This window comes from Hemitrygon akajei, unplaced genomic scaffold, assembly GCF_048418815.1.
Source record: "Hemitrygon akajei unplaced genomic scaffold, sHemAka1.3 Scf000102, whole genome shotgun sequence".
In the NCBI taxonomy this organism is placed as follows: Eukaryota; Metazoa; Chordata; class Chondrichthyes; order Myliobatiformes; family Dasyatidae; genus Hemitrygon; species Hemitrygon akajei.
Window position 1 is genome coordinate 1,136,974 of NW_027331988.1, and position 20,902 is coordinate 1,157,875.

Here is a 20,902-nt window from a genome sequence, read left to right on the forward strand (position 1 = left end):
GACTGATTGAATGTAGAAGTGCTAGTTATGCCAGCTGCAATCACTCCAGATTTGCTAATTGATATCAGCATCCCATCTCTCTGAAACCACGTACATTTCCTCACGTTCTTTGCTCATTTCAAAGTCTTATCAGTTCTGTTTCCTTGCTTGGCTGTCTTAGGTCACAATAATCTCAAAATGCGTTGAGAATTTCCTTCCTTTATAAGACACCGCAGTGCTTCCTGCTGTATTGATGCAGAAATGTGGAATTACCATGTACTGAAACAATATGTCATTGACTCCTCTGTCTATTGCAAGCTGCAATGATATATCATTATATATACGACGAGTTCTGCTAAGAGCAAACCCCCTTAAAACCAAATGTCCCAGCAACACATTTCATTCAGTCCTAACTAGCAAATGGCAACCAATAATTCAAATTTACATACCCTGGCGTCATCAAGTATTTTTCTACCAATAGATTGTCACAACTTATGAATCTGTGATTAAGCAGAAATAGGTTTTCCAATGTTCCCATTTGATCCTGTACCAAAGCACGGGTTATACCTGTACTTGATTTGAACAAATGTTCCTGCAGCCAGGGCTGCTATAGCTGACGAAGTCGGTTTAAAATCAGCCATTTCGGGATGTGAAGAATCTTGTTTGGTCAGATGATGAAGGAGATGATATTAAGGTAGATGCAATGTTCAGAGAGACTGTGGAAGGATTGGCTGTGGACAGGGCATCATGTAGTGAAAAGTAGCAACAGTTTCCCCTCCACCCCCCCCCCCCGTCACTACCCCTCCCTCACTCTCCCTCACACCCTTCTATGTTTTGCCGGTGTCAATCGAGGGAGTTAGGAACTCTTTCTACTCACTGACCGGTGAAAGTAAAATCTTTGATTCCATTCAAAGCCCAGTTTCTTTACTTCAGAACAGCAGCAGTGTCAGTGGGTCAAGTGGTCCAGTTATATATTTGATGTGTTGATAAGGAAAGTTCTGACAGTTTAATTAGTGTAACACAATATAACTTCTGTATATTAATTATATTGTGGAACTGAAAAGAAACATTAACAATAAAATTAACTATATACCTGGAGATTTGTGCGTTAATGTTGTACCCCAGCAGGTTGCGAATCGACCATGACTCACTCGGTGAGCTGGCCAGCGCGGTACGGGACCGAGGGACCCTGTCACTGACTCTACAGTTTCCCCATCTACCGCGCGTTACAGGTCACCGCCCCGCCCACCGCCCCACGCGCGCCCTCTCGCGCAGCTTTGTCACCCTCGCTTTCCCGGGCTGACGTTGAGACTATTTAACCATGCTGCGTGTGCTCAGTATCTCTCGTGAAGTGACGTGACATTTACTTGTCTCTCATTACTGACACCAAATACCAATTTAGCAGACCAACCAATGGGGATATGGGCTTCGTCATTAAGGAGTTCCCTTAACAAGGAGTTGGCGGAGCTGCAAGAGCGACGGATTGAAGTGGGAGTACAGGGGGTTTATCGTCTTTGAACGAACGAGGATGGAGAAGGCTTCAGTATATTTTTAGTGGACACCAATAAAGTGTTGCCTGCAAGTGCGATGTGGGTGTCATTTTGAGAGCAACTCACGATCTTACTATCTGACACGATGGGTTGGAGGGACCCGGTGTCCGCCTTCTTTTTGAGGTGTCTTGGTTTAAACAACGGAGTAAACAGATCCACCCTAGGCCAGCAGGCTGTCCCAGTGGGTGTTGTGTGGTCACATGCTTGGAGTATGGTTGCTCCCTGTCTGCATTACGGACAAAATGCAACATTTACAAGTTTGTTATTGACTGAAAACATTTATATTTATTTTGTATTTTGTTTATGATACAATCATCGTCGAATTGCTGTTCAAGTTTAATAGTCATTCAAAACATACATGAAAACCCATGAACACAGTCAAATACAACAGCGTTACTGCACAGCTGCTTGCTGGAAACTGCCTCTCTAAGATACCCCAAGGGCTAAGGCATTTTCTGAGTAATATTATCTATCCATCGTAGCCTCTGCCATCCTCCCCTTCTTTTACCTTCTATTTTACCGAACATGAGAGTCTCTCCAAGGAATCCTGTCACCTCACGATGTGGCCAAAATAATGGTGCTTTTCAAGCTTCCTAGTGAGTAATCTGGCTGTATTTCTCCAGGTATTGACTTGTTGGATCTTCCTGCTGTCCAACAAACACTTTCCCCTAACATCCAAGCTCAAAGGCGTCGATTACTTTGTATTCAGCCTTACCAATAGTCCATCTCTCACAGCCTTACATCAGAACAGGAAATACTTGACCCTATATACTTGAACAGATTGGAAGACGTGAAAGTTCGGGAAGACAAAGGAAGCTGTCTGACTAAGGCCAACAACAAACTGAGGGCACGGAGAGGAAATACTTGTTATATCTCTGAGTTTCAGTATTTTATCTAAATTTGCCATTGCTGCCCTCACCAGAACTAAGCGCCGTTTAATATGCAGCATTTACCATAATTTTCAATCTTTTTTATTGATTATATGAATAGTTACAAATCAGAGGAGAAGTTATATCAAATACATAATATAACAAACGTACAAACAAAGAAAATGATGTAGACTGTCAAAATCATGTGTAATATAATATTAGGCTATTATATATAAACAGAGAACCACAACTCCTCTTGACAATTCATACAAATAGACTCGAAATGTTCTATTTATAGGAGGGAAAAAACACTAAACTAACCTAAAACAAATAAAAAGGACTGGGCAGTCTACTTGAGGATAAGATTACAAAAAATGAAGAAAGCATCCTTCTGGTTAAATCTGAAACTTCACGGAGGGAGAAAAAATAACAACATAAAAAAAGGAAAGAAAAGAAAAAAAAATAGACCGTATGATCTAATTTCGCCAGGTTTGCTGAAATTTGAAAGATGTATCATACGTCCGACTTCTAATTTTCTCCAAGACATAATGGAGGAGAGGCAGATAAAAACAGTAGGTGGATTAGGATCATTCCAATGCAAGAAAATAGCTCTCCTGGCCAATAAAGTTGAAAAGGCTATCACATTTACCATCTATAGAAATCTTTGAACCGGGGAGACAAAATCCGTCACTGCTTCCACTTTCCATTTATTACCACAGTTAATAGGACTGGCTGGTTTTCTTAATATTGAGTAGGAAGTCAGCTTTGCACTTTCATCTTTCACTTTCATTAGAAGCTTCCTCAGATCCTCCTCACTTTCAGCCATTAGAATAGTATCACCTGCATATCAGAAGCTGTTAACATTTTATCTGGTAATTTTGATTCCGGCATTTTGAGCCCTCTAGACCAGCATTTCTCATGATGTGTTCAGCATATAGATTGAATAAGGAAGGTGACATATGCAGCCTTGTCGTACTCCTTTCTTAATCTTGAACCAGCTTGTTGTTCCGTGTCAGTTCTAACTGTTTCTTCTTGATCTTTGTACAAGTTTCTCATAAGGCAGTGCAGGTCCAGGTATCCCCATTTCTTTAAGGATTTGCCATAGTTTATTATGGCCCACACTGCTGAAGGCTTTAGAGTAGTCAATAAAACACAGATACATACTTTTCTGGAATTCTCGCGATTTCTCCATTATCCAGCGTAGGTTAGCAATTTGATCTCTGGTCCCTCGGCCTCTTCTAAAAGCAGCTTCTCTCTGGCAGTTCGTGTTTGATATATTGCTAGAGTATTTCTTGCACAATTATTTAGCATTACCTTTCTAGCACGTGAAAACTTTCGGTAATTTGAACAATCCTTTACTTTTCACTTCTTGGGCATTGGGATAAAAACGGATCTTAATCCAGCCTAAAAGTCATTGTTCCTTTATTTTCCCAGATCTGCTGGAAGATTGCATGCAACTCGTTTACAGCATCCACTTTTAGAATTTTAAACAATTCAACTCGACTCCTGTCACATCCTGCAGCCTTATTATTGGCAATGTTTTCCATCGCCCATTCGACTTCACTTTCCAGAATGACTGGCTCTAGATCGATGAGCGAGTCATTTCAGGTGTCTTCGCTGTTGGATCTTTCTACAAATATTCTGTGTGTTTTTGCCAACTCTTTTTGATGTACTCAGCTTCTGCAAGGTCGTTCCCTTCTTTGTCTTTTCCTATACTCGTTTACATGAAATTTCTGATTTCCCTAACCTTCTGCAACAGATCTCTTGATTTTTTTTCAATTCTGTTAGGTTCTTCAGCTTCATTGCATCGCTCCTTTAAGTAAGTTCCTTATATTTCCTTGCTATCTTCTTGAACTTTCTGTTCAGTTGGAGGTTTTTGTTCAAATCTCCATTTACTCCCTGGAATGTAGGAGAGAGAGCAGTGATCTTACAAACCAGGTTTAAATTATGAAGGGCAGAGTAACTGACTCACTCCTTTATTAAAATATATTTCTATCTTTCCTTTCAGTTAGTCCTGACGAAGGGTCTCGGCCCGAAACGTCGACAGCGCTTCTCCCTATAGATGCTACCTGACCTGCTGCGTTCCACCAGCTTTTTGTGTCTGTTGCTTGAATTTCCAGCATCTGCAGGTTTCCTCGTGTTTGCCTTTTAAATTCACTCCTTTATTTGTGTAATTCAGATCATAGCCAGCAGGTGGGGCTTTCCTCCACCCGGACGGCAGACGAGAAGACGACAATCAACCGACGCCCGTCAGAATCAGAATGGACACAGGTACGCTCATTCGGCTATTTCTCATTAAAACTCTGTCCTCTGGATCACAGTTTCCCCATGCGTCGTGTGTGATGAAAATAAATTAACAATAAGCTATGTATTACTCAAACGAATATACTGGGTGGACTGATTCATTGATTTACAGAGTTGGCTGAATTGAGTAAATTTGGGATTGTTGCGAAAGTGTTCCGCATTCAATTAGAATTATGAACAGAGAGTCAGCAAGTACAGTTAATTCAGGCAAATGTGAGAAGTTGCACTTTGGCAGGTCAAGATCGCGAGCCATATGCACATTGAATATTGGGACCGTAAATAAGATTGATTACTGACGGGTCTTGTGATGGTAATGCATAGCTCCCTGAAACTTCCAACACAATTGGTAGCGTGCTACCAATGAGTTGAGGTGTTTGTTAAAGTTGGGCTGTAACCGGATGAACGGTGGTGAAGAGACAATCTCCGTTTTGTCTGCAGAACTTGTAACCACATCACAAGAATGATGTGGATGGTCTCGAGAGGGTGCAGACGAGTTTCACCACAAATACGAGAGGGAATAGGCTTAAAGTTAGAGGGTAATTTTCCACAGAGAGTGATCAGTGTCTGGAATGAGCTGTCGATGGAGGGACTGGAAACAGATACTCAGCAGCATCTAAAAGGCGTTTGAACTCATGAGTAGGCCGGGAACGGAGGGATACTGACCATGTTCCTGAAGATGGGATTGGTTTAAATTCGCATCGTGTCCACATACACATGGTACACTCTACTATTTTATGTTCTATGACTGACTACAGATCTGAACTCCGCCATCTCCGCCTTCCTGTCAAATTGTGAGGATCACCACCTGTTCCGGTTGACGAGATTCTACATGGAGAGACTGGAGCAGGCGATTGAGGAGGGTGTGGAGGGAGTTGGCTTCATGTTAACACATGATCATCATTTCAATGAGAAAGAGTATCACGTAAGTGGTAGGATCATTGACTGTAGATTCGACTGAATCTATCAGAACCGACAGAACCAGTGTAACGGCACCTCTGGGCTATGAAAGTCCTGCAATGTCAAGAAAAGAGTTTTCATCTGCAGAAACCCTGAACCTGTATTGACTAATACAAACGTCTCTGCGATTTTCTGTACACCTTCATTTTTAGTCAGGTTATGATACTGACAATGATTGACAGGTGATGGCTTTAATGATGTGACACTTGACGGACATTGCAAGTGGACGGTGAACCACTTTGCACCGCACCGTCTGACGTCACATCATATTCCAAGTGTTCATGCTTAATGGCCATTCACCAGTCTGTGTACTCCTGATGACCCCCGGGATTCTCACAAATCAAATATTTAGTAACTTGTTTCTCTGCTCATCTCAGTTTACCTTCAACTCCATTTTCAGCTGACCAGGCAAAACTGACTATCATCTCTCATTTGTACTGCTGACCCTTTTAAAAAAAAAATTAATATCCCAACATGCCTCATGGTTCTGTTACCTTCTGTTCCTTGTGACTGTTCCAATTTGAGTTTGTAATTACCACAGCATATACTGTTAACACTGGGAAGTGCAACATTAGTATCACTGAAAATATTCCAAACATCTAGAGCTAACACAGAATTAGAAAGAAACAGTTTTCCAATGGTCCTTGTGCTCCTGGAGTGCACTCACCTAACTCCACCCAGATTGAATTTTAATGAAGAGCCACACACCATGCCGAACACTACATTCCATATGAAGGCAGCTGACAACTTCAGTCCAAACTTCTTACTCAGCATTCCCACCAGCTGGCTTTGGTCTGTCACACATATACAATAGTCCTGTCTGCACCTCACTGCCAGTTCCCAGCTGTAGGCTGAAACGGACCTCTCATGAAGCCTGGCAGTGAAGAGTGAACCTGCTGCGGTTCACCAGGGATTACCCCGGGGAAAATGAACAGTGACCCTGCCATAGTTTATCCTAGTCATAGTCATCAAACTCTGCAGTACAGCAACAGGCTCTTCTGCCCATCTAGTCACACCGACCTATTATCTGCTTAGTCCCATTGAGCTGAACACGGACTGGAGACGTCCAGAACTCAACCACTGAATTAACTGATCCAAATTGATCTTAACTGTTCCAATCGAATGTACATCGACTTATTCCAAAGGCAGCACCTTCCACGCTCTCAGCAACCTCTAAAAGGTTCCCCCTCATATTGGCTTTCACCTGTCATTGTTACTCCATGATCTCTAATTCCAGTCCCACCAAACCTCAGTACTAAATGCCCTTTCGCGGTTACTCTATCTATACCTTTTATAAACTTGTATACCCTCTATCACCTCTCTCCTGGTCCTCCTACAATCTGTTCAATAATGTCCTAGCCTATTCACAATTTCGCTATATCTCAGGTCCTCATGACCTGGCAATAATCTTTTTTTTCATTTTTTACTGCACTCGTTCAATTTTATTGATATCCTTCTGAGAGGTTGTAGCACACATTGCTTCAAACTAGCCTCTGCCACATCAATTTCGACATAATATTACAACTTCTGTATTAAATATTTTGACTTATGAAGGCCCATGTCCGAAAAGCTTTACGACACCGTCTACCTTCGAAAAATCTTTCAGGAAATTTTGGATCTGTATCACTTTGCAGAATCTCATCACACTTCCTACTCTTGTCATTGGTACCAGCGTGGTCCACGACCTCTGGCTGCTCATCCTGCCCTTAAGAAAGTTTCAGACTCGATACGAGATATCACTGACCTTGGCAAGACACCATCCAAAAATCCTGTTCTCATCCACAGAATCTCCAGTCTGTTCTCCTGACCATTGAATTCCCCCTGTCAGTGTAGCTCACCACTTCTCATCCCTTCTGAGTCACAAAGCAAAACTCAGAGCCAGAGGCATAATCGCCGTGCCTTTCCTCTGCTAGGCCATACCCCGAATAAGTAAGCTGTATACCTGTTATAGAAGGGTTTCCTGTAGTGGCTGCCTGTTCTCGTCACCGTCCTGACGTCACCCAGTTCCCTGTGTCCTGACGTCACCCAGTTTCCTGTGTCTTGCGCCTTGCTTATAACTCCCTTCCTGTACAGTCTGTCAGTCAACCTCCCAGCCTCCCGAGAGATGCCGGGTTCATCCAGCTCCAGCTCCAATTCCTGAGCACAGTTTGGAAGAAACTGCAGCTGACCTACTGAGTTCTTCCAGCGTTGTGTACGTAGATTTGTACTGTAGCGTTGTGTACTCCTCCTGGATCTGGTGATGGAGAAGGGCTCCGGGGCCCGGAGGGTGATGTGGGAATCCTTTGTGAACCTACATCACCATTTACCGAAGCTGAGCAGAATATTGAATGAAATACGGGAACGTGGTACGGTGAATACATTGTGTGTTACAGATGTAAATGTTGATGAACTTACAGTATTACACAGAACAGACCATGCAGATTACAAACACGAGGTAATCTGCAGATGCTGGAAATTCAAACAACACACACAAAATGCTGGTGGAACACAACAGCCAGGCAGCATCTATAGGGAGAAGCGCTGACGACGTTTCGGGCCGAGACCCTTCGTCAGGACTAACCGAAAGGAAAGATAGTAAGAGATTTCAAAGTAGTGGGGGGAGGGGGAAATGCGAAATGATAGGAGAAAACCGGAGGGGGTGGGATGAAGCTAAGAGCTGGAAAGGTGATGGGCGAAAGTGATACAGAGCTGGAGAAGGGAAAGGATCATGGGACGGGAGGCCTCGGGAGAAAGAAAGTGGGCGGAGGGGGAGCACCAGTGGGAGATGGAGAACAGGCAAACAAATAAATATGTCAGGGATGGGGTAAGAAGGGGAGGAGGGGCATTAACGGAAGTTAGAGTAGTCAATGTTCATGCCATCAGGTTGGAGGCTACCCAGCCGGTATATAAGGTGTTGTTCCTCCAACCTGAGTTTGGATTCATTTTGGCAATAGAGGAGGCCATGGATAGACATATCAGAATGGGAATGGGACGTGGAATTAAAATGTGTGGCCACTGGGAGATCCTGCTTTTTCTGGCGGACCGAGCGTAGGTGTTCAGCAAAACGGTCTCCCAGTCTGCGTCGGGTCTCACCAATATATAAAAGCCCACACCGGGAGCATCAGACGCAGTATACCACACCAGCCGACTCACAACTGAAATGTCGCCTCACCTGGAAGGACTGTCTGGGATCCTGAATGGTGGTAAGGGAGGAAGTGTAAGGGCAGGTGTCATGCTGGTTAATCTGTTTGAACAGGTGACGGCCAGTTCGCCTACATGGACACTGAGCGGGGTTTATCTGAAGTGCCCAAGCATCTGAAAGGTAAACGATGGACTGGAAATCCCAAAGTCTTTATTTCACTGTGAGTGCCTGAATACCTGTCTTTAGAGGCCTGTTTAGAGACTGTCAGAGTCTGGGAGACAGGTTTTTGTTGCTGTGGCTGGAGGACAGGAAGCAATTTACATTTGTCACAACACCCGGCACCTTCCCGGCCTCGGGACCTGTACCCAGCGGGCTCTATGAGTTTGATAAACAGACAATCCCTTCGGTCAGAGAGGAAGCTTCAATATTCCTCTTTCCGTGGGGCCGAATATCTAGAGATTTGTCAAAACTGAAGCCAAGTCATTCCAATTGGAACATCCAACTTCAGCAAGGGAAATCTCACACAGCCGATCCAAAGTGGAGCCCAGATTTATTGTTATTCCTCCATAAGAATATGACATGGGAGCAAAATTAGGCCATTCAGCCCATTAGTATGCTCCGCCGTTCCATCATGGCTAATCCCGGATTCCACTCAACTCCATACACCTGCCTTCTCACATTATCCTTTGATGACCTGACCGATCAGGAAATTCTGCCTTAAATATACCAATGGACTTGGCCTCCACTGCAGTCTGTGACAGAGCCTTCCAGAGAATCACTACTCACTGGGTCAAATAATCCTCCTTACCTGTTATAAAGGATCGCCCCTCAGTTTTGAGGCTGTACCCTCTAGTTCTGGATACACACACCACAGGAAACATCCTTTTCACTTCCACCCTATCTGGTCCTTTCAACATTCGGTAGGTTTCAAAGAGATTCCCTCGCATTCCTCAAAATTCCTGTGTGTACAGGTCCAAAGTTGCCAAAACGCGCCTCATATGTTAACCCCTTAATTCCCGGAATCATCCTCTTGAATCTCCTCTGGATTCTCTCTAATGACAACACATCTTTTCAGAGGTACTGACTGTTCTCAATACTCCAACAATAAGTACAAGACTGTTAACAATACTCCAAGTGTGGCCTGACTACAGTCATGTAAAGGCTCAGCATTTATATTCGATTCTCTTTTAATTAAATGCCAACGTTGCATTTGCCGCCTTTACCACAGACTCGACTGTTAAATTAACCTTCTGGGAGTCTTGCTCGAGACTCCGAATTCCCTGTGCATCTCTGATGCTTGGACCTTCTGCAATTTAGATAATAATTGGCTCCTTTTACCAAAATGCATTATCATACATTTGCAACACTGTATTCCATCTGCCACTGTTTTGCCCACTCTTCCAATTTGTCTCAGTCCTGTTGCAATCCCTCTATCTACCCCTCCACCTATCTTTGTATCATCCGCAAACTTTACCACAAATACATTCATTCCATCATCTAAATCATTGACAAACAATCTGAAAGTCAGCGGTCCCAATGCTGACCCCTGCGAAACACCACCAGTCACCGGCAGCCAATCACAAAAGGCCCATTTTATTCCCACATGCCGCCTGCAGCCTGTCAGCAATTCCTTAACACATGCCAGTATCTAGATTTTTATCTGTTTAAGGAGACCCATGTGCGGCACCTTATCAAATGCCTTCTTAAAATCCAAGTAAATGGCATCCACCGACTTTCCTTTGTCCACCCTGCATCTTACTTCCATAGTGAAATCTAACATTAGTCTCCTAGTACCTCGAAACCTCAGCCTTAATAAGAGACACCAACTCTTTTCAATCGCTGAGGTTTCGCTAAATGGCCTATAATTTTCCTTATCTTGCCTTCCTTCCTTCTTAAAGCGTAGAGTGACATTTGTAATCTTCCAGTCCTCCGGGACCATGCCCGAATCAAGTGATTCTTCAAAGATCATGACCAATCCGTTTGTCATCACTTCAACAACCTCTCTCAGATCTCTGGGATGCAGTCCATCTGGGCCAGGTGACTTTGCACCTTAACAGATTTCAGTATGCCGAAAACAACTTCTTTTGTAATAGCAATGGCACTCACTCCTCCTGCCTGTCACTCACAGACCACTGCATGCTGTTAGCGTATTCCACAGTGAAGATATATGCAAAGTACAGATTAAGTTATTCTGACATTTGTTTGTCCACCTTGATATCACACCAACATCATTTTCCAATGTTCCAGAATCAACTCTCATCTCCCTTTTACTCTTTGTATTAATGGAAAAACGGTTTATTATCCTGCCTTATATTAATGGCGTTTCTGCACTCATATTTCTTCTTTTCCCTTCATATAGCTTTTTTAGTTGCCTTTTGTTGGATTTTTAAAGTTTTCTATTCATCCAACTTTCCCTCACTTTGTTACCTTGTATTCCCTTTCCTTGGCTTTTATGCAGTCCTCAGGATTTCCTTTATGTCCAAGGGGACAACATTCGCCTCTGTCCAATTCTCCGGTATCATTACCGTGGACAACGCGGACATAAAGATCCTAGCCAGAAACTCAGCAATCTCTTCCCTCAACTCGTGGAGCAGCCTGGGGAATATTCCGTCAGGCCCCGGGAATTTATCCGTCCTAATGTATTTTAACAAATCCAACACATCCTCTCTCTGAATATCAACATGCTCCAGAACATCAAACTTACTCATATTGTCCTCACCATTATCAGGTTCCCTCTCATTGCTGAATACCGAAGAGAAGCATTCATTAAGGATCTCGCTCACTTCCACAGCCTCCAGGAACATCTTCCCATCCTTATCTCTAATGGTCCTACCGTCACTCCTGTCATCCTTTTGTTGTTCACATAACTGAAGAATGTCGGAGTTTTCCATTACCCTACACGCCAAGTCCTTCGCATGACCCCTTCTTGCTCTCCTCAGCCCCTTCTTAAGCTCCTTTATTACTACCCTATAGCCCCAAATGATCCTTGCTTCCTAAACCTCATGTATGCTGACTTTTTCCACCTGACTAGATTTTCCACCACACATGTCACCCATGGTTCTTTCATCCGACCATTCTTTATCTTCCACCGGTAAAATTCACCTCTAACATCCTGCAAGAGATCCCTAAACATCGACCACATGTCCATAGTACATTTCCCTGCAAAAATATCATCCCAATTGTCACCCGCAAGTTCTAGCCTTCTATCTTCATAATTTGCCCTTCCCCAATTAAAAAAAAATCCTGTCCAATCTGACTCTATTATTTTCCATGATAATGCTAAAGGCCAGGGATAGGTGGTCACTGTCCCCCAGGTGCTCACCCACTGAGAGATCTGTGACCTGACCCGGTTCGTTACCTAATTCTAGATCCAGTATGACATTCCCCCTAGTCAGCCTGTCAACATACTGTGACAGAAATCTGTACTGGACACACTTAACAAACTCTGCCCCGTCTAAACCCTTAGAACTAATCAGGTGCCAATCAATATTAGGGAAGTTAAAGTCAACCATGATAACAACCCTGTTATTTTTGCACCTTTCCAAAATCTGCTTCCCAATCTGCTCCTCGGTATCTCTGCTGCTACCAGGAGCCTATAGAATACTCCCAATAGAGTATCTGTTCCCTTCCTGTTGCTGACTTCCACCCATACTGTCTCAAAAGAGGATCCAGCTTCATTACCCACCCTTTCTGTTGCTGTAATAGTATCCTTGACCTGTATTTCCATCCCTCCTCCAATTTTCTCCCCCTCCATCCCTTTTAAAACACTGAAATCCCGGAATTTTGAGAATCCATTCCTGCCAGGGTGCCAGCCAATTCTCCGTAATGGCCACTACAACATAATTCCATGCATATATCCAAACTCTCAGTTCATCACCTTTGTTCTTGATGCTTCTTGCATTGAAGTACACACACTTTAACCCTTCCACTTTACTACCTTTACACCCTTTATTCTGTTTCTCTTTCCTCAAAGACTCTTTATATGTTAGATCTGGTATTATTCATTGCACTACACAATTTTCGAAAGACGTTTACCCTCTTCCACCTCACTATCTGCTCTAACACTCTGGTTCCCCTCCCCATGCAAATCTAATTTAAACCCCCCGGAACAGCACTAGCTAACTTCCCGCAAGGATATTACTCTCCCTCTAGTTCAGATGCTACCCGTTCCGTGGGAACAGGTCCTACCTTCCCTGACACGGGGCCCAATTGCCCAGGAACATTATGTCATCCCTCCTGCTGAACTCCTTAGCCACGTGTTTAGCTGCATTATATTCCTATGTCTAGCCTTACAGCCACACCCCTCCCCACCCCACCACAACTGTTACCCTCTGCGGTATTGCACAGTTTAACAGAAGCTGAGCAGTGAAAGCAGCGAAACCACCCGCTCCACACAACACTCTCCTCTCCAGAAACACGTGTGCACTTGGTGCTCGCTGGAACACCGGGGAATCTGCAAACTACCAACAGAGGGGAGAGTGGAGCCTTTAACAGCGGTTCTGAGTCAGATCAGAAATGTTTCTGGGCCGTCGTTCATTTTCAGACACTATTATCTCTTATCTCCCGATTCCACCCAAACAATGTCTTTAACAAGTTATTTTCATTAAAGAAAATGTGTTATGTGCTCCATGTTCACCAGATGAGGCATTGACAACCTATTTCTGTCCATCCTAAGATGTTAGAAAGAAACACATGGAGACTCTACGGGCACAAACTGAAACACTGAGAGTGAACACGATCCTGATAAGGGAGAAGGTGAAGGTTTTCCAGTTGGTTGATCGATACGCTGAGCTTACGATCATTTCTACTGTTAGAGATCGGACACTCGTGGAACATGAGCTGCTGGCAAGAGGCAGAGACCACGAGGAATGGAGAGAAAAACATCTCCGTGGTAAGCTGGAAAAAATCCGGACTTATCAGCTATTCAAGAGGAGTTTTGTTCAAAAATTGAAAAGATCTATCTTTGGAAACAAATCCGGTCTGTCCGCAGCAGTGGCCGGAGTTCCGGGGATCGGTAAAACAACAATGGTACAAAAGATTCTTTATGACTGGACCATGGGGAAAATATACCAACAGTTCCGGTTTGTCTTCAGTTTCAGATTTCGCGATCTAAACGCCATTAACTGCAGAATAAACCTGAAAGAACTGATTCTGCATCAGTATCCCTACTTTGGGAATATCCTGGGAGAGATCTGGAAACACACAGAGGAATTGCTGTTCATATTCGATGGATTGGATGAATTCAAGGACAAAATCAATTTTGTTGATGGTCGGAGCAACACAGAATCACAGTACACAGATCCTGAATTCAAATGCAAGGTGTCTGACATTGTGTACAGTTTAATCCAACACAAGCTGCTCCCAGGGTGTTCAGTGCTGGTGACCACCCGCCCCACAGCGTTACATTTATTGGAAAAGGCTGAGATCAGTGTCTGGGCTGAAATCCTGGGATTTGTTGGTGAAGAGCGGAAGGAATATTTCATCAGACATTTTGAAGATCAGACGGTGGCGGAAGCTGTTTTCGAACACGTGAAGGAGAACGAGATCCTGTACACGATGAGCTACAACCCCTCCTACTGCTGGATCCTCGCTCTGGCACTGGGCCCCTTCTTCACACAAAGAGTCAGGGACCCGGAGCGAGTTCCTAAGACCATCACCCAACTGTACTCCTACTATATTTACAACATCCTGAAAAACCACGGCCGTGAGATTGAGAAACCCCGTGATGTGTTACTCAGGGTTGGTCAGATGGCCTTCAGAGGAGTATCCGAGAAGAAGATTGTGTTTACAGATGGAGATTTGATCAACTACAATCTGCAGCCTTCCCAGTTCCTGTCCGGGTTCCTGATGGAGCTTTTGGAGAGAGAGGATTCTGCCTCGAGCGTTGTTTACACATTCCCACACCTCACCATCCAAGAGTTTCTAGCTGCAGTCGCAGAATTCCTGAACACACATCCCAGAGATATCCTGAAGTTCCTCACTGAAGCCCACAACACGACAGATGGACGATTTGAGGTATTTCTCCGTTTTGTTGCTGGTCTCTCCTCCCCAATGACAGCTCGGGGCCTGGAGGAGTTTCTGGGTCCATTTCCTCATCAAATGACCTGCCGAGTGATTGACTGGGTGATAGAGGAGTTTAAGCGGCAGAGTGGAAATACGAGGAATGAAGCTGGTAAAAGGAGTCTCCTGAACACATTGCACTACCTGTTTGAGTCTCAGAATCGTGGACTGGCTCAGGCCGCACTGGGATCTCTGGAAACACTTTCATTCCGTGGAATGACACTGACCCCGATTGACTGCGCTGTCCTGTCTCATGTCATCGGACTCTGTGATACAATAAAACACCTCGACCTGGAGAAATGCCACATTCATTGTGAAGGAATCCAGCGGCTGGGATCCGGGCTGCACAAGTGCCAGGAGTTGAGGTAACTTGATTTATCTCTCACTCTGAGCTGTGAAACTGTTTCATTGTGTTGTTTCAATGTAGAGGAGTTTGGGTAAAACTGTAGGAAATCAGATTGTGAAGAATTGTGACAAATGCCCAGGCGATCGGTCAGTAATTTCCCAAGGACGGGAGGGTTCTGTGGTTCCTTGTGAAGGGATGTTGGAGACTTCATCAGATCAGTGAACAACGGCCATTGGTTTAATGGTAGTAAATCACAGGAATGGCCGTGTTTCTCGCTGCCTGTGACACGTCCATTGACAATGTTCCTTCTCACTGTTACTGACACCCAGACCGACACTGACTGCAGCAGGTGGGTCAGAGATTCACACCCCCTTCCCGGTGAGGGACAAGAGACCGTCAGCAGACTGTCCCAGTGAGAAGGAAAGAAATACCATTGTGAGATTGCCCTCCCCTGCCTTTCCCTGGGTGTATAACCATCACAGTCAGTCCCGCTATGTGACTTTACTCACTACCAATCACCCAGACTCCATGTGGACCTCAGTTCAGAACATTCCCTCCCGTAGAATCTATTTCTGCATCCACTCATCTTGTGGGATTATCGTTTCCCATCGGAAGCCTCCTGTGGGACCTTTCATCCCCATCCCCTTCCTTTCTTAGGTTTCACGGTTCACGTTCTCCCTTCCTCCTGTAGGACCTCCCATCCCCGTCCCCCTTTCTCCTGTGTAATCTTCCTTCCACGTCCCCCTTCCTGCTGTGGGATCTCTATTTCCCATCCCACGTCCTCCTGCAGCTTCGTCCTTCCTATCCCTTTTCCTCGGGTAGGTCCTCTTCCACTATCTCCCATCAATAAATCTTCTTCACTGTGAGTCTTTCTTCCAATCTTCATCACTGCTGTTCCGCCTCTCATGTCAGGAATATTTTTCTAACCTCGGGAAATGAGACAGAATATGTAGAGTTTACCGGTTCACACCGACAGACATTACTGACATTCCGTGAATACCCTGGAGCTGGGCAGTGAGGGACATTGACAGTGATGGGAACTCCGATCAGTGTTTTACTGAAGGGTTTAATGTTTCCTGTAATATCCGAGTGAGAGAAATTCCCTCAGACCCACGGTTTGAATCACTTTGTTCATCAATTTGTCTGTTTGTGATTAGACTGAATGATAATGAACTGGGAGATTCAGGAGTGAAACTGGTGTCTACGGCTCTGAGGAACCCGGATTGTAAAATACAGAAACTGGGGTAAGTACCAGACTGTGGGAGATTGTGTTTACAGTCACTGGGTGTCTGACACTGAACATTAATGGGATCAATAATTGTGTTACGGATAAACACTGGGGTTTGTACCATCTCCTGTCTCTCTGTGTCCTTCACCCTCACTCTCTCTCATCTCCAGGCTGAGGGATGTCGGTCTCACAGATTCTGGTGCCGAAGATCTCGCCTCCGCTCTCAGTACAAACCCATCACTGACGGAGCTGAACCTGAGTAGTAATGACCTGGGAGATTCAGGAGTAAAACTGGTGTCTGCGGCTCTGAGGAACCCAGAGTGTAAAACACAGACACTGGAGTAAGTCCAGACTGTGGGAGATAGTGTTTTCAGTCACTGGGTGTCTGAAAATGAACATTAATGTGATCAGTAATTGTGTTACTGATAAGCACTGGGGATTTGTACCATCTCCTGTCTCTCTGTGTCCTTCACCCTCACTCTCTCTCATCTCCAGGCTGAGTGAGGTCGGTCTTACAGATTCAGGTGCCAAGGATCTTGTCTTCGCTCTCACTACAAAACCATCACTGACAGTGCTAGACCTGGGATGGAACGCACTCACAGACCATTCTGTCCCTGCTCTCCGCTGCCTCATACTGACCCTCCCGAGTCTGAAGGGGATCGAGTGAGTGTTTGTGTTAATGTTCAATGTGATGAAATATCAGCGAATCCGCGGGTTTTCTGGTGATGTTTGTTAATGACAGATGTTGACACATTAACCCCAGCCCTCTGCTACTGACATAGTTCTGTAATCTGTTTATTTCGTTTTTATTCCTCCATCTGTTTCAGGATGGGGGAGAATCAATTCAGTGAGGCCGGGAAGAAGGAACTAAGATCTCTGCAGGAACCCAGACCCGGACTGAGAGTGTGGATCTAAACATCTGAATGTGTGAACATCCTCGTCCGTGGGATGGGGACATTTTGGCCGATTGCCCGCCCTCCCTTTTAACTCCCGCCTTCCCCTTTATCTCCCGCCATTACCTTTAATGGCCGCGCGCCAGGTGTAATTCGCAACGCTTCCAACGGAACTGGCTCCAGTGTCGCGATCTTTGACATCGGAAGCGATACTGCAGTGACGTATTTCCGCCTGTGGTCCGGGGCGCAGCTTCTGCCGAATGTGCTGGTTCGAGACTCCACCCCCCACCCCTCTCCATGAGACCCCGAGGAACTACACAGAAAAGAAGAGTCCGGGGGCCGGGGCTCACCAGTCTGGGACACAAGTGTCCCGGGGGTATTATCCCGGGAGTGAATCCTTTTGCTCCCTTTGCTGAAGACGGTGCATTTGGCAACCTGGCAGATACAATGATGTTAAATTGACAAATACCTCGGCAGTGACCCTGGATCTGCAGCGTTCCCGGACACGCCTCTGAAGTGTGATTTTATAATCATCGGTTTCCCGATGCAGAGAGATCATGAGAAATGGGACTGATTATTCAAATTGTTACCCGTTGTTGCCGGTCAGTTAATTGTGTGTGACTGTGAGTGAGTCGGGTGCAGCTTATTTATTCCCGCACGTCAACAGCTTACACATTGTTTAATTTACTTTTGTCAAAATGAAATCAATAAAACGCTGTAACTTCCTGTCTTGGTGTCGGACTTGAGTCTCATTGGAGGAAAAACTGTGACTGCTTCTCCCTGCACCTGATGAACTGAAATAATACATGGTAAACGGTAGGTCATTGAAGAACGCAGCAGAACAGAGTGATCTAGGAATAATGGTGCATAGTTCCCTGAAGGTGGAATCGCATGTGGACAGGGTGGTGAAGAAAGCTTTTGGTATGCTGGCCTTTATAAATCAGAGCCTTGAGTATAGGAGTTGGGATGTAATGTTAAATTTGTACAAGGCATTGCGAAGGCCAAATTTGCAGTATTGTGTACAGGTCTGGTCAGCGAATTATAGGAAAGATGTCAACAAAATAGAGAGAATACAGAGGAGATTTACTAGAATGTTACCAGGGTTTTAGCACCTAAGTTACAGAGAAAGGCTGAACAAGTTAGGTCTTTATTCTTTGGAGTGTAGAAGGTTGAGGGGGGACTTGATAGAGGTATTTAAAATTATGAGAGGGATAGATACAGTTGACGTGGATAGGCTTTTTTCCGTTGAGAGTAAGGGAGATTCAAGCAAGAGGACATTAGTTGAGAGTTAGGGGGCAAAAGTTTTGAGGTAACACGAGAGGGAACTTCATTACTCAGAGAGTGGTAGCTGTGTGGAACGAGCTTCCTGTAGAAGTGGTAGAGGCAGGTTCGATATTGTCATTTAAAGTAAAATCGGATAGGTATATAGACCGGAAAGGAATGGAGGGTTATGAGCTGAGTGCAGGTCGGTGGGACTGGATGAGACTATGCGTTCGGCACGTACTACAAGGGCCGAGATGGCCTGTTTCCTTGTTGTAATTGTTATATGGTTATAATGGCTCTGAGCTCCTTACAGTGGTACAGCAGCGACTCAGCTCTAGGCTGAGCGACGTCGCAGTTGAGAAGTCTGGGTGCCTAGTATCTCACCTCCACCCTAACCCCATCGTAACTAACGGCCCTCGCAAATGTGATTTCATTTAGGTCCCGAGTACAAAAGGGATGGGAGATGGAATACCGGCGTTGAGCACGGGGTGAAGCTCCCTCCGCACCGTCCTATCACACACCCTCCGTGTCAGACACAGAGTGAATCTCCCTCCACTCCGTCCCATCACACACTCCGGGTCAGGCACAGAGAGAAGCTCCATCCACACAGTCCCATCACACACTCCGGTCTGACACAAAGTCAATCTCGCTCCACACCGTCCATTCACACACTCCTGGGGTGAGACACAGAATGAAGCTCCTCCACGCCGTCACATCACACAGTCCCGGGGTCAGACACAGAGGGAAGCTCCCTCGACATCGTCCATCACAGACCCTCCGGGTCAGACACAGAGTGAAGCTCCTCCACGCCGTCACATCACACAGTCCTGGGATCAGACACAGATTGAATTTCACTTCACACTGTCCCATCACACTTCCCCGTGGTCAGACACAGCGTGGAGCTGTTCTGAATGAGCTGGGAGAAATCGAGGAAAAACTGCTGTATCAAGTTCGAGAAATACTTTGGAGTTGGTTCTAACGTCTCTTGGACATCTATGTGAGCCGCTGGGTTAGTGTGGAAGCTTCGTTTAGAGTTTTTCTGCAAGTTTGGATGGGGTTCGTTGACGGCTGCTAATTGCGTAGCACCCAACTGTAGCCGCTGGCAACTCGTGGGAAACCGTGTCGCTCCAGACAGACAGACAGACATACTTTATTGATCCCGAGGGAAATTGGGTTTCGTTACAGCCGCGCCAACTAATAATAGTGTAGAAGTATAGCAATATAAAACGTTAGATAATTAAATAATAATGTTAATCATGCCAAGTGGAAATAAGTCCAGGACCAGCCTATTGGCTCAGAGTGTCTGACATTCCGAGGGAGGAGTTGTAAAGTTTGATGGCCACAGGCAGGAATGACTTCCTATGACGCTCAGTGTTACACCTCGAATGAGTCTCCGGCTGAATGTACTCCTGTGCCTCACCAGTACATTATGGAGTGGATGGGAGACATTGACCGAGATGGCATGCAACTTGGACAGTATCCTCTTTTCAGACACCACCGTCAGAGAGTCCAGTTCCACCCCCACAACATCACTGGTCTTACGAATGAGTTTGTTGATTCTGTTGGTGTCTGCTACCATCAGCCTGCTGCCCCAGCACACAACAGCAAACATGATAGCACTGGCCACCACAGACTCGGAGAACATCCTCAGCATCATCCGGCAGATGTTAAAGGACCTCAGTCTTCCTAGGAAGTAGAGACCGATCTGACCCTTCTTGTAGACAGCCTCAGTGTTCTTTGACCAGTCCAGTTTATATTCAATTCGTATCCCCAGGTACTTGTAATCCTCCACCATGTCCACACTGACCCCTTGGATGGAAACAGGGGTCACCGGTGCCTTAGCCCTCCTCAGGTCCACCACCAGCTCCTTAGTCTTTTTCATATTAAGCTGCAGATGATTCTGCTCGCATCATGTGACAAAGTTTCCCACCGTAGCTGTGTACTCAGCCTCATCTCCCTTGCTGATGCATCCAAATACGGCAGAGTCATCAGAAAACTTCTGAAGATGGCAAGACTCTGTGTTGTAGTTGAAGTCCGAGGTGTAGATGGTGAAGAGAAAGGGACACAGGACAGTCCCCTGTGGAGCCCCAGTGCTGCTGACCACTCTGTCTGACACACAGTGTTGCAAGCGCACGTACTGTGGTCTGCCAGTCAGGTAATCAATAATCCATGACACCAAGGAAGCATCCACGTGCATCACTGTCAGATTCTCACCCAGCACAACAGGGCGGATGTTGTTGAACGCACTGGAGAAGTCAAAAAACATGACCATCACAGTGCTCGCCGGCTTGTCCAGGTGGGCGTAGACACGGTTCAGCAGTTAGACGATGGC

General features: G+C 45.3%; 1 protein-coding gene and 1 long non-coding RNA gene across 4 annotated transcripts in view; both read left to right on the forward strand.

Moving 5' to 3' along the window:
- LOC140723160 (uncharacterized) overlaps positions 1-5,740 on the forward strand; it is a 33,978-nt gene extending 28,238 nt beyond the window's left edge. For both annotated transcript variants that reach the window (XR_012097824.1, XR_012097825.1), the window contains exons 3-4: positions 4,578-4,669; positions 5,458-5,740. This is a non-coding gene — a long non-coding RNA (uncharacterized lncRNA). The remainder of the gene's footprint in view (positions 1-4,577; positions 4,670-5,457) is intronic.
- Positions 5,741-7,885: 2,145 nt separating this feature from the next.
- LOC140723134 (NACHT, LRR and PYD domains-containing protein 3-like) lies at positions 7,886-18,019 on the forward strand. Of its 2 annotated transcripts, none has more exons than XM_073037767.1 (7): positions 7,886-8,004; positions 8,895-8,960; positions 13,456-15,205; positions 16,344-16,430; positions 16,585-16,755; positions 16,910-17,077; positions 17,242-18,019. In XM_073037767.1, the coding sequence occupies exons 1-7, from the start codon at positions 7,899-7,901 to the stop codon at positions 17,327-17,329; spliced, it is 2,436 nt and encodes an 811-aa protein (XP_072893868.1). In that variant the 5' UTR covers positions 7,886-7,898; the 3' UTR covers positions 17,330-18,019. The 2 variants fall into 2 exon arrangements, with proteins under 2 accessions (XP_072893868.1, XP_072893869.1); XM_073037768.1 differs by having other exon boundaries at positions 7,919-8,009.
- The last annotated feature ends 2,883 nt before the right edge of the window (positions 18,020-20,902 follow it).

Coding starts and splice junctions, on each gene's coding strand:
- LOC140723134 (XM_073037767.1), top strand. CDS start 7,899: ATGGAGAAGGGCTCCGGGGCCCGGAGGGTGATGTGGGAATCCTTTGTG. Junction 15,206..16,343: donor CACAAGTGCCAGGAGTTGAG/GTAACTTGATTT, acceptor GTTTGTGATTAG/ACTGAATGATAATGAACTGG. Junction 17,078..17,241: donor CCGAGTCTGAAGGGGATCGA/GTGAGTGTTTGT, acceptor CATCTGTTTCAG/GATGGGGGAGAATCAATTCA.